Raw genomic sequence first — 10,343 nt, forward strand, 5'->3', positions numbered from 1 at the left:
TCGCGCGCTCAAGTCCGTCCGAGCCGCGGCGCAGTCAGTGCGCCTCGACTCGCTAGCATGGAGCCGCAGCACGGCTCCGCGTTCTTGGTGCTCGCCGTGCTGACCCTATGCTACCTGCTGCTCAGTTGTCTTCCAGAACCGCAAATGCACCACCACACAAAGGGGGTGGTCGGTCAGAAAAGCAAGAGTGTGAACGTTGGACTCAAGGAACCAGGCAAGAGTGATTCTCGATTTTTAGAAATTATTTCGATCAAAAGTGAAAGGCGTCGGTAAAATCCTGCTTAGCTTGGACTGCGTGCATTGCATTATTTTGAATGTCAAGTCATCGAGTTTTGGCCTTCTCTGCCGAATCCACGACCGAAGGTACCCTTTGGTTTTTATTGTGTGAAGGGCATCTTCTTTTCAACAAATTAATTTTTTTGTAAATGCGCGCGGTCTCTTATCTATTTCGATATTTTGACAAAAATAACTTTGATTCTCAACTAATTCAACTAAATACAAATAGTAAAAATTTGGATGCCCAACGTGACCGCTGTTGTTTTGCGTGGATATTAGATTGACCGCAGAAAACAACATCAAAGTTTCTTCACCCTAAACCTACATTTAGTTGGCTGCAAAAGTCATGCAGGAAGAAAAAATAAATAATTATGAAAAACCGTTTTAAATATGTAAATAACCCTGAAAATGCAGTTCCTATACGCTTGCCACCTTATTGTGTTTTAGGCTTAATGTATAAATATATTGCGAAGTGACGAGACACGCTCTTACGCTTCGCGCGTGCCTTAAAAAAGGCTATATATACTACGCTTTCTCGTTCGATTTTTACGAAATCAGTCCAACATAAATATATGGTTACGGCAAAACTCTTGAGATCTAATTGCAGTAACGGGATAATTAATATTGCACAAAACTTTAATAAATGTGCTGCATACCTTTTATATCATTGTTTCAATTCTATTGTTAACATTTATTTCGCAATGACCACACACACCAAATTAGTGCCGTGTTTCATTAATATTCCCAGATTATTCAGTCCTGGCGCATCCAAGCGAAAAAATTTCCACATGTATACATACACTGTTCAATTATCAAAATAAAGTTATCCTGCGAAGACAGCAACACGATTTATAATTAATTATTAACAGTTCCTAAATATGTTATTTAGTCTATCGTTTCAATTGCGGTATGTGCAAAAAATGCGACCACACGACCAAACATTGAGGCTATATATTCTCATTTGAACTTATAAGTTAGGTCAAAATGATACTTAATACCTATAATCAATCCCTCACATTATCATAAAAATAACACAAACGCAGGATATTGCCCTTTTCATGTGCATGAACGTAATCGCTAATTATCTGACTCATGTCAGTCACAGCAATGCAGGACAAAGAGCCTCGCAAATCGCAGGAAGCAACGACATTTTCTAACGATATAGGACTTACGATTATAGATTGTTGAAAGCAGTAGAAAGCTAATTTACGAGCAACTTTTTCTCAACGCATTTCCTCCAGGATTTTCCAATTTTTTAAATATGCGCAGTCCATTTCTAACTAATTCGCAATGAAAATTTATTAAGGTTCCTATGAATTTCCTCAGATTCGCTTGATTTGGGCAACATCGAGACAAAGAAACGACTGCTAGAAACTCTGAAAAACTCATGCCTCCCAAAATTGGTGTGCCAACTATTGGCGAACAACGACCGGAAATTAAGCCGCTCTGAACTGTCACTTCTCTCAATAATCAAGTGAGTATAAAATTATACGGTTAACATTTCAAAATTGATTCCAAACTTTTTTAAGGGACACAAGCCTTGGCATGACTGCAGAAGTGACATCAAAACTGCATTTCGCTGCGCACATGGGCCAGTTAGTTGCAGGGGTGGATGGCACCGGCTGCCACAATTTCTACCCCTCGTGCCCTCTCCCCGGCAATGCTGTGATGCCTTTTTTGCAGACGGTCAAACGGTCCTACAGCGGCAAGTTCTAAGCAATCGAAGCACAACGGAATTTTGCTCGCTGCACACTCAACATTGCGTTGAGTGCTTAAAATGTGATATTTCCGTAGTTTATAAGTTTGGGTGCTTGATTTGTACTATACAGTAAGATTTTATTATGTTTTTAACACGTTAAAGTTTGAATGTGTTCATCTTAATCCCTCAATATTTTGTCAAAGCTTTCACTTTTCATAGCATAATTTCAATTCATGCTAGCGACATTTTGATTATTGCACATATAAATTTTAAGTACTTTGTACTACAAGAAGAATCCTGTGATCTTACTAAAATAACTTAAGCAAAATATTTTATAGAACGTGTTTCACGAGGAATCACATGGAACCGCCAACGAAAAGTGTTACCAAGTTGTAAATACCTTCAAAATAAATTCAGTAATTAAAAAATAAATTTGTCTGAATCTATAGGGAAGTCTATTCTTGTAATAATAAAACGCAATGTGTGGAATAATTACATTTAATGTGAAACAAATGTTATCCTGTGATTTACAAAGCGCTTTTCAATTAATCATTATGTAATTTTGTCAATAATATCTGATCCTACCGAACGCTATGCTTTCCTTCGATTATTAATCAAATTCTCAATCGATCGTTCGACTGATGATCTGCATTAGACTTTTGATATTCTGTGTAGCAAGAACAATCAATTTTTCCATAATCAACGCGCTATTAAAACATTTTTTCACTTTCGCCTATCGTAACATAGAAGGTAATAATATTGATTTATCCTTTTTATTTTCAAATAAACAGACGTGTTCACTAGCATCTAATGCACACTCAAACACTACACACTATTCAACTAGTGGTTTTCTGGCCGCCAGTCCTGACCGTTGGCCGCGCTTTTTTAATTTATTTGCGCCTCTTTTCAACTGTGTTTCTTTTTATTTTCCATGCACACTCTTTTCTCATAGAGAGATGTATAAAAATGAAGAAACTGAACGTTTGAAAGAGTCTTCCAGTGCGGAAACAAAAAAACACGGCAGCAACAATTAATACATACATTCAAGAGAGTAGGTGGCCACGATTTGATGATATTGGTGTTAGTTATACAGTGGCAACATTGATTTTAAGTAATTTTGCCAGGCAACTAAACAACTTCATTTTCGATCTTTAAGTATCAACAGTTTGAGATGGAAAACACATCGTGTGTAACTTTTAAACGTTTTGAATACTCGGTATTTCATTCACAGCACCACAAGTTGAAGTATATAATCCTCATATATTTCATCATCATAACAATAACACGCTCATTTCCGTTTCTCCTCGTCGATTGCAGAAGAGACAAAATTAGTAGTCATGTGAACAGAAATCTTGTGTGACAAATACTGACCGAGTTAAATGCCTACGAAGCAGCAGAGATGGAGGGGGTGGGCTTCTTTTCTTGAGGGAGCCTCAACACAGAATTTTCGATAATATTTACAAACCTCACGGTGGCCAGGTTCCGTCTAAGAAGGGGCCACTCGTTCGTGGGCCCTTCAGACGGAACCGGCCCCGACGCGCGATATATTTCGGTTGCTTTTGAGTCCCACATTCACAGTTGAGCGTTACAAAAAATCGGATTGCTCTTACGAATCGCAAATGATAATTAACATAGTGCAGCTCACAGGCGTACCAGGAGGGGTTATGGCCTTTTATTGGATCGGGGGACTTGGTTAAGGACTAGGTGAGTGTGAGCCCCTCGAGGTACGCCATAGACTAACAAGGCAGCGATTGCCGGCTCGACTAGAAACACTTAGTCGATCATCAACTCAAAGTGCACCGAGCCGCGGCGATCTGCACGATCGTGTTTGATGTTCTTGGCCCAGGCTTTGCACTCAATGTTGATCAAAACTCCCGCTGGAAAATTCAAATGTTTTTTTTTTATTATGTTTCGACCATAATTTTAATTAAATGTATTAACAAGAATATTTTGTATATTTTCCACAAACAGTGGTCGTTAGTTTTAGTGTATATTACGAAATGCACTGATTTGCTCATTGTTAGCTTATATGAACAGTCAATCTAATAAACTTTAGTGATACACTAAAATTAAAAAATTTCCGAACTAATAGCAGAAAGTGCCCAATTTTTTGCTTATTATTTAAATTTCTCTTACTCTTTGGCCTCTCAAAGAAGATGGCAAGGATAGGACTGAGGTATCCTTCGTAGTTCTTGAATGGGAAGTAGTATCCAGGGAAGCCTCGTCGTGGGATGTACTGAATGGGGCCAACGTGCTCAATATCGGCGGGGTTCTCACCTTCACAGCTCACCCACACTGTGTTGAGCTCATTCTATAACGCATTGTCATTAGAAACTGCACTGAAACGTACGTTTTTCTCTAACTTACCGGTTTGTTGGAGTCCCTGATGTGATTCTTCAAGTCTTCAGGCATATTATCAGGAAGTGAAGATGATTCATTGTAGAATTGAGGCATCCAGTCGAAAATCTGAAACACGCGTGTAACAATTTATTACCCGTATGCTACAGCAGAGCTAAAATAAGAAATTGGAAATACTACTAAAAATCTCGCTTTCTCAGGTCACCTTGTTAAGTTTCAAAAAGATGCAAGGAGCGCTCTTTTTGTAGTTGTAGCCGTTTTCAGAGATGCAAGGACTCCAGTCCTTGATGGGAACGTCGCACACCTTTCCTTCAGCAGGTGGGTTATTATAGTCACAAATGACCTTGTTCTGGCCGACACCAGGTGTCTGACCAGCCTTCTTGTACTCTGTAAATTCAAGGTAAAAAATTAGCAAACGTCATTTTGATCTCTCAGCACTCTAGGCACCTTCAAGGAATCTGTCGATCTCTTCGGCCCAATATTTGTAGTTGTTATCGTCATTGCCCTTATACCAGATCAGGGTACTCTCTACATTGCTCTCAGGTGGCATTGGACGGAAACCAAGACCTGGAAATGGAAGTAATTATTGATGGCATTCGAAACAAGTTATTTTTTAATGCTGGGCGCCTACCTGGATTTGTGCCAATGATGGACTCCTCTAACTTCCATTTCGGTGTTTTGGTGTTGAGCGTCTGATAGAAGACAGCCAGCATGGCAGCGAAGAATCCAGAGAGGGCAGCATAGAAGATGATATAGAAGATGAAGATCTTAGCTGGAAAAAAAAATGAAAATACCATGGTTAAAAATAAAGCAATCGAGAAGATTTTTGGTTTGTAGGGTTAAAGTTAAAAATCCACTATTTTGATCGGTTTATCTCTCCTCTGCCATTGGTGACCCTATAATAGCAAATCGCGTCCCTATAAAATCAAAAGCCTAATAGGGGAAGAAGCCCAGTCCGGAAAAAGTCGCTTTTTAACGAGCTTAGGCAAACTGGCCTGCACCTTTGCTATGCGGGCTGCCTATGGCGAACACATTCAGGCGCTCCATGTAAATTAAATTATGCGGAATTTAATAAAAGTCTCTCTATGGTGTCAAGTAGGTCGTGCCCCTTGTCCGTTCGAGATGTAATTGGTTAGCGTCAGCTAATAAAAAACGCTGCGCCCAGATGACAATAGAAGCGTAATGTTTGTGTAATATCAACGTAACGCCGGAATTTTTCCCACCTCAAAGCGGTGTAGAATTTACGATTTATTTTTCAGCCATTGGACCGAGTAGGGACCACACCTCTGACTCTTGAGGGTTTCATCGATTGGCACACTCCCAGTTTGGAAGTCATGTTTTAGCGCGGCGCGGCACGCGAAGCTCTGAATAATCAAGGAGCGAATCGGCTCCCTATTGCATTTTGTCTCCAACTGGCCGGCGGCCAGCGACCCTCGGGACGCCTTTCCGGACAGGGGACGCGCGGTGCGTCATGTCGTCACGGGCCGGACGCCGAGGTATTTTGGGTGCGAAAATAAATCTCGCGTGTGCATCGGGACGAGCGTCATCATCAATAGTAGGGTAGTATAGTTTGTAGTCACGGCGGCGGCGGCGGCGACAGTCCCGTACTTGTGTCGGCGCCGGTACCAGCTCTCCGAGGGATCAATATGCCTTTTGGATCTGGGTTAGTGACGTAACACTGCAGAACCAACATGGCGGCCGGTGGTGCGCGCACCAGACACCCTTACACAGCGAGAGCCGCACGCTCCGCTCGCCCTTGCCATCGGCCGGCAGAAGAGTTCGCGAGTCGGCATACGAGCGCACTAAATAAGCGGCCGTGGGGGCCCTGTGCCTGCCTATTGTCGCCATCCTCGCAAATTAAATCTCGCGGCCGTTAAGGGGACGCTCAATTCGATAATCATTGCATAATTGATGTGCCACCGCTGTCGAGAGAAATATGTAAAGCGCGAGAGCAAGCTCAGCGAGAGGGATCGAAACGGGGTGGGCCTGCTCCCGATGGATAATGGGACGATGAGGTTAAGTGCACCCGTCTAAATGGAGCAATTCGCAGCGGTCCTACGAAAAGAAAATGTCTTTCCTTTCTGGTATAAAAGACCGCCAGTAATGACATCCCAGGACTACATTTCTCTTTGGGCCGAGAAAAAACTTATCCTGCACGTCATCGAAGTCAACCAACCCTTGGATGCCCCATTTTCAAGAGTTGCAGTCTTTTACACATTTTACACGCGTTCCTCTTTCAGAACAGTAACAAAGGGGTGTGTTTATAGCGAACTCGAGTATTCTCTTTTTTTAAAAACTACCAGGCCAAAGTTGCGAGGGAGAAACCCCAGCCTTAACAATTAATGGGATGAGTTGTTCTCCGCGCGGAGAATTGTACTGCTCACTAATTGTAAGCGAAAACACCGATGCACATACATCAAATCATGCGCGGCCCAAGGACAGTGAACCTTTTTCATTGAGGGTCAAGGCGGAATTGCGAAGAGGGCCGCAGCTGCTTTGTTTTATTTTCATTAAAGAAGCCGCTTCTCGTCTGAAAGGGTAAAAATAGATATACACGCGCGTGTCGCTGGGCTTACGAGTGCCATCTTGTCAGTATTTATAGGACAGCGGAGTCGCTTTATTCAGGCAAAATATCGAGATTCGCTACAACAACGTCAAGATCGGCCATGGTCCAAAGGTGATTTTATTGATTTAATGAATAGCCAACATATCAACAGACCGAAATAACCGATTGAAGCGAGATAGATGGCTTTTTGAGTATTTTCTTGACTACGCCAAAAATAAAGCTTGCAGGCCTCCAACAGAATTTTTTTTTAACGAAAATGCCGGCATGAAATGGCAGGAGGAGCGTAGTTCTATGGCGTCACAAAAACCGTTGGAATGAATATTCCCTCGACAAAAACCGAGAGTTGCAGTGAGGAAATCTACAGCCGCAAGGAGTAGATTATGAACACATCACTCCACTTGGAGAGAGACTTTGATAAAGCCAGCCGCATGAGCAGGGAAATCCACTTGCTACGATTTTTGCGCATTCCTATTCAAGTGTTTTGACAAGGAAAAAAACGCGAACGAAAATATTTTTATAAATGCAAGTGGGTGCAACGAAATACTAACGCACATTATTCAACTTCGAGAAGTGTTTGTCGAGCAGTGACGCAACGAAATTGTCGGTCGCGAATGGAAATGTCACGTTGACATCACGCGTTATGTTTGCGCGCGCGTCCGCATAATTGATTTGCAGCACGCGGGTGCGAGAATCGACCCGGTTTGCTAATTAAAAGAATTATTAAACAAGCACCGCCGCTCACGGTGACGACGGCATGAGAGGTGTGCACTGCTGATAAGCTGAGCAAATATGATAACGCGATCAGCAAATAATTACAACGCTTCTATAACCACCGCCGTTTCTCAACTTTTGGCCAGAGAAATGTGGAAAGGAATAATCTAAAGCAAAACCAGGTTGATAAAAACAAGTAGTGGTTTCATCTTTCTCAAAGTAAACGTAATAATGTCAGAAAAGGAAGTTGAGCTTGATTTAACTGTAATATATACATGCAAATTCTTTAAAATTAATCAGCATTTTAACATTAAGTTTTTTAGTTATTCTAGGAAAAAGCTAAATTTTCATGATACTTCATTTAATTGTGATTTTGACACGACCTCCGATAAAGTTATATTTAATTCGGAATTTAAATTTCCCGATGTAGAAACTTAAATTTTAATTTATTAACGTCATGACCAGCGAATCGAATGATCACATTAGTCATAAAATAACACGAATGGAGAAAGCTCGTAGCTTTGAAAACGTCCAATAATCCGATTTCGAAGAGGACGGATTCCTTTCCAGCTCTGTATTTACGAGAAGCTTAATTGCAGCGCTTTGTGTGCACTGAGATGATGCCCACCACACACATAAAGCAGTGTTTATCGCTCCCCGCACACACACATACGCGTAAAACAGGTTTGCCTTCACGACAATAATTGCTCCGTGTCATTACTCTCGCAGCTCTCTCATGCACAAATCTTCTCCTCCATGGCTCTCGTCTCGGTTTGAGTTGGCTGCCTCTGAGCTTTCGTATTGCTCTAAGTAAATCGATCACGGCTGACCCACAGGCCATGCCATCGGCACACACCCCGTCCGGGCCGTCGGCAGTCGCATGCATGGCTTCTTCAACCCCCCTCAGCCTTTATTTACCTACACTCGAAATTAATACTTGACGAAATGAGGCTGCCGAGCCGACTTATGAAACTGCTGGCTGAGCTGGAGAGATAGACGATACACAATACTCACCGTCAGCAATTTTGAAGCTTTTCGCCTCGAGAGGGGTTTATTAAAAAACCCAGAACTAGCTGCCTTTGGTTAGTCAAATAATTAATTGTTTTAAAGAAAAATCCTATTAACGGGGTTTTAAGTTTGAGTATTCAAGTATGCAGCTATTTTTTCTTTTTTTGAAAATCAGATCACGAAACTGATGTAAGGATAAGAGGCGCATCTTGGCAATCTGACTTGGCGAGACAATTGTTGTTTCGCTGATTACAAGTGACCACCAGCGAGTGGAATAGTAATAGGAAATATACGAGGACAAGCACAAAATGCTGAATTATTACTGCGGACTAACTGCAGGGGACACAATTTGCATTGGCATCTGCTGCGTTGTTTGACATGGTATTACTTTGAGTACGCTCTTGAAGCCGAAGGCAAATATTCACGAAAATACCGAATCAACAGTCATAATGCAGTTTCACATAAGAGCAAGTGAGCTCTTTTTTTAAACAGAATTACACTACTGGAAGTGCGTGATGTCATTAGTGGGACGAGTGTGGTGGCAATTCATGAATGTTTAATGGGCTGCCAAGGGAAATTGTCGCTGTCACGGAGAGAAATTTCATTTTATAATAATTTATTCATCTTTGTGGTCGATTGCATTTCACACCGCGTTGGTTACTAAGCGCGTGTTTTGAAATTTAAGGCGTTTAGTTAAAACAGTACAATAACTCTGCGTCTTTCAATGAAATGCAAACTTGACGTTGACGAATTATTTACAGAAGTCGTTGTACGAACAGCTTTGTAAATTTCAAAATGGCATTTTACAAGGAAATTCATCTGAACGTGCTAGCTCTGCTCTTGTGCAATTTGTCCTCGCTTGTCTGCATGAATAAAGTATAAAATCTGCAGATGGCAGGCCAAAGGGCCTCGCATGACATGTGTGAGCAGCTGCTGCCGCGGAGCTCGAAATCCGAGGCAGGCTGCTTCTGCTCTCGCTCCTCTATCTCTCTCTCACTCAGGCCGAGCAGGAGAATTTTGAGCCTGGTGCTGCTAATCAGCCCGGCTAAACTGCTGCACACGCCTCGCAAGAGACGCGACTTGAAAATTGGATTTGCTTTTGATTCCGGCGAACAAGGTCATTCGGGAAAGGAGAGCAGAAAAACGACTAGAACGTTGGCAATAAGGAAGGCTGCGCTTTTGTGGCAGCGCAGGCGGAATAGCGTTCGCCGGTTGAACGCTGCTCTCGATCGATACGGCCGACAAAATGGACCGAATCCGCCGCCCGCAGGCCTGAATTCAAACCGAAATCGCACATTTGGCGAAGATATTCGGTCAGCCAGAATGTAAAAAAGCAGGCAGACGCTTTTCGCCTAGTGAAAAAGTTGGAAACGGGGTCGGGCGGGTTGCATACTCACCCCAACTGGCTCCGGTTCGGCCCAGAAACTGGGAGCTGTCCGAATCCCAGAGGAACTTCCTGAAGCCCTCCCATTTGCCCAGTTTGGGCGGCGGCAGGTAGTACTGCTCCTTCTTTTCCGACATGCTGTTCGGCGACCGACTGGAGGAAAGAGCTGGCTGGCTGCTCGTGCGGTCCTGTGCTTCTTCACTCGCGGGCGGCTGACAGGCAAGAGTCGATCAGGCCCTGGGAGAAGTATATCCGTCCAGAGCTGGTGTGCGGGGCCTGCGCAATATTCGCCGCGCTTATGATTATTGTGCCCGAGCATTCAGGCGCCACACACCAGAGCG

At 42.8% G+C, this 10,343-nt stretch overlaps 2 protein-coding genes across 2 annotated transcripts; one reads left to right on the plus strand and one right to left on the minus strand.

Moving 5' to 3' along the window:
- Positions 1 to 2,407, plus strand: geko. The gene is made up of 3 exons (XM_065490731.1): positions 1 to 214; positions 1,603 to 1,750; positions 1,806 to 2,407. Exons 1-3 carry the CDS (start codon positions 58 to 60, stop codon positions 1,990 to 1,992), a joined length of 492 nt encoding a protein of 163 aa, XP_065346803.1. The 5' UTR covers positions 1 to 57; the 3' UTR covers positions 1,993 to 2,407.
- Positions 2,408 to 2,459: 52 nt separating this feature from the next.
- LOC135944034 (sodium/potassium-transporting ATPase subunit beta-2-like) lies at positions 2,460 to 10,250 on the minus strand. Its single transcript, XM_065490717.1, has 7 exons — positions 10,016 to 10,250; positions 4,965 to 5,105; positions 4,781 to 4,900; positions 4,539 to 4,720; positions 4,343 to 4,441; positions 4,112 to 4,286; positions 2,460 to 3,852 (listed from the first exon to the last, which is right to left on the minus strand). Exons 1-7 carry the CDS (start codon positions 10,137 to 10,139, stop codon positions 3,749 to 3,751), a joined length of 945 nt encoding a protein of 314 aa, XP_065346789.1. The 5' UTR covers positions 10,140 to 10,250; the 3' UTR covers positions 2,460 to 3,748.
- Between the last annotated feature and the right edge of the window lie 93 nt (positions 10,251 to 10,343).

This window comes from Cloeon dipterum, chromosome 4 (assembly GCF_949628265.1).
Source record: "Cloeon dipterum chromosome 4, ieCloDipt1.1, whole genome shotgun sequence".
Lineage (NCBI taxonomy): Eukaryota > Metazoa > Arthropoda > Insecta > Ephemeroptera > Baetidae > Cloeon > Cloeon dipterum.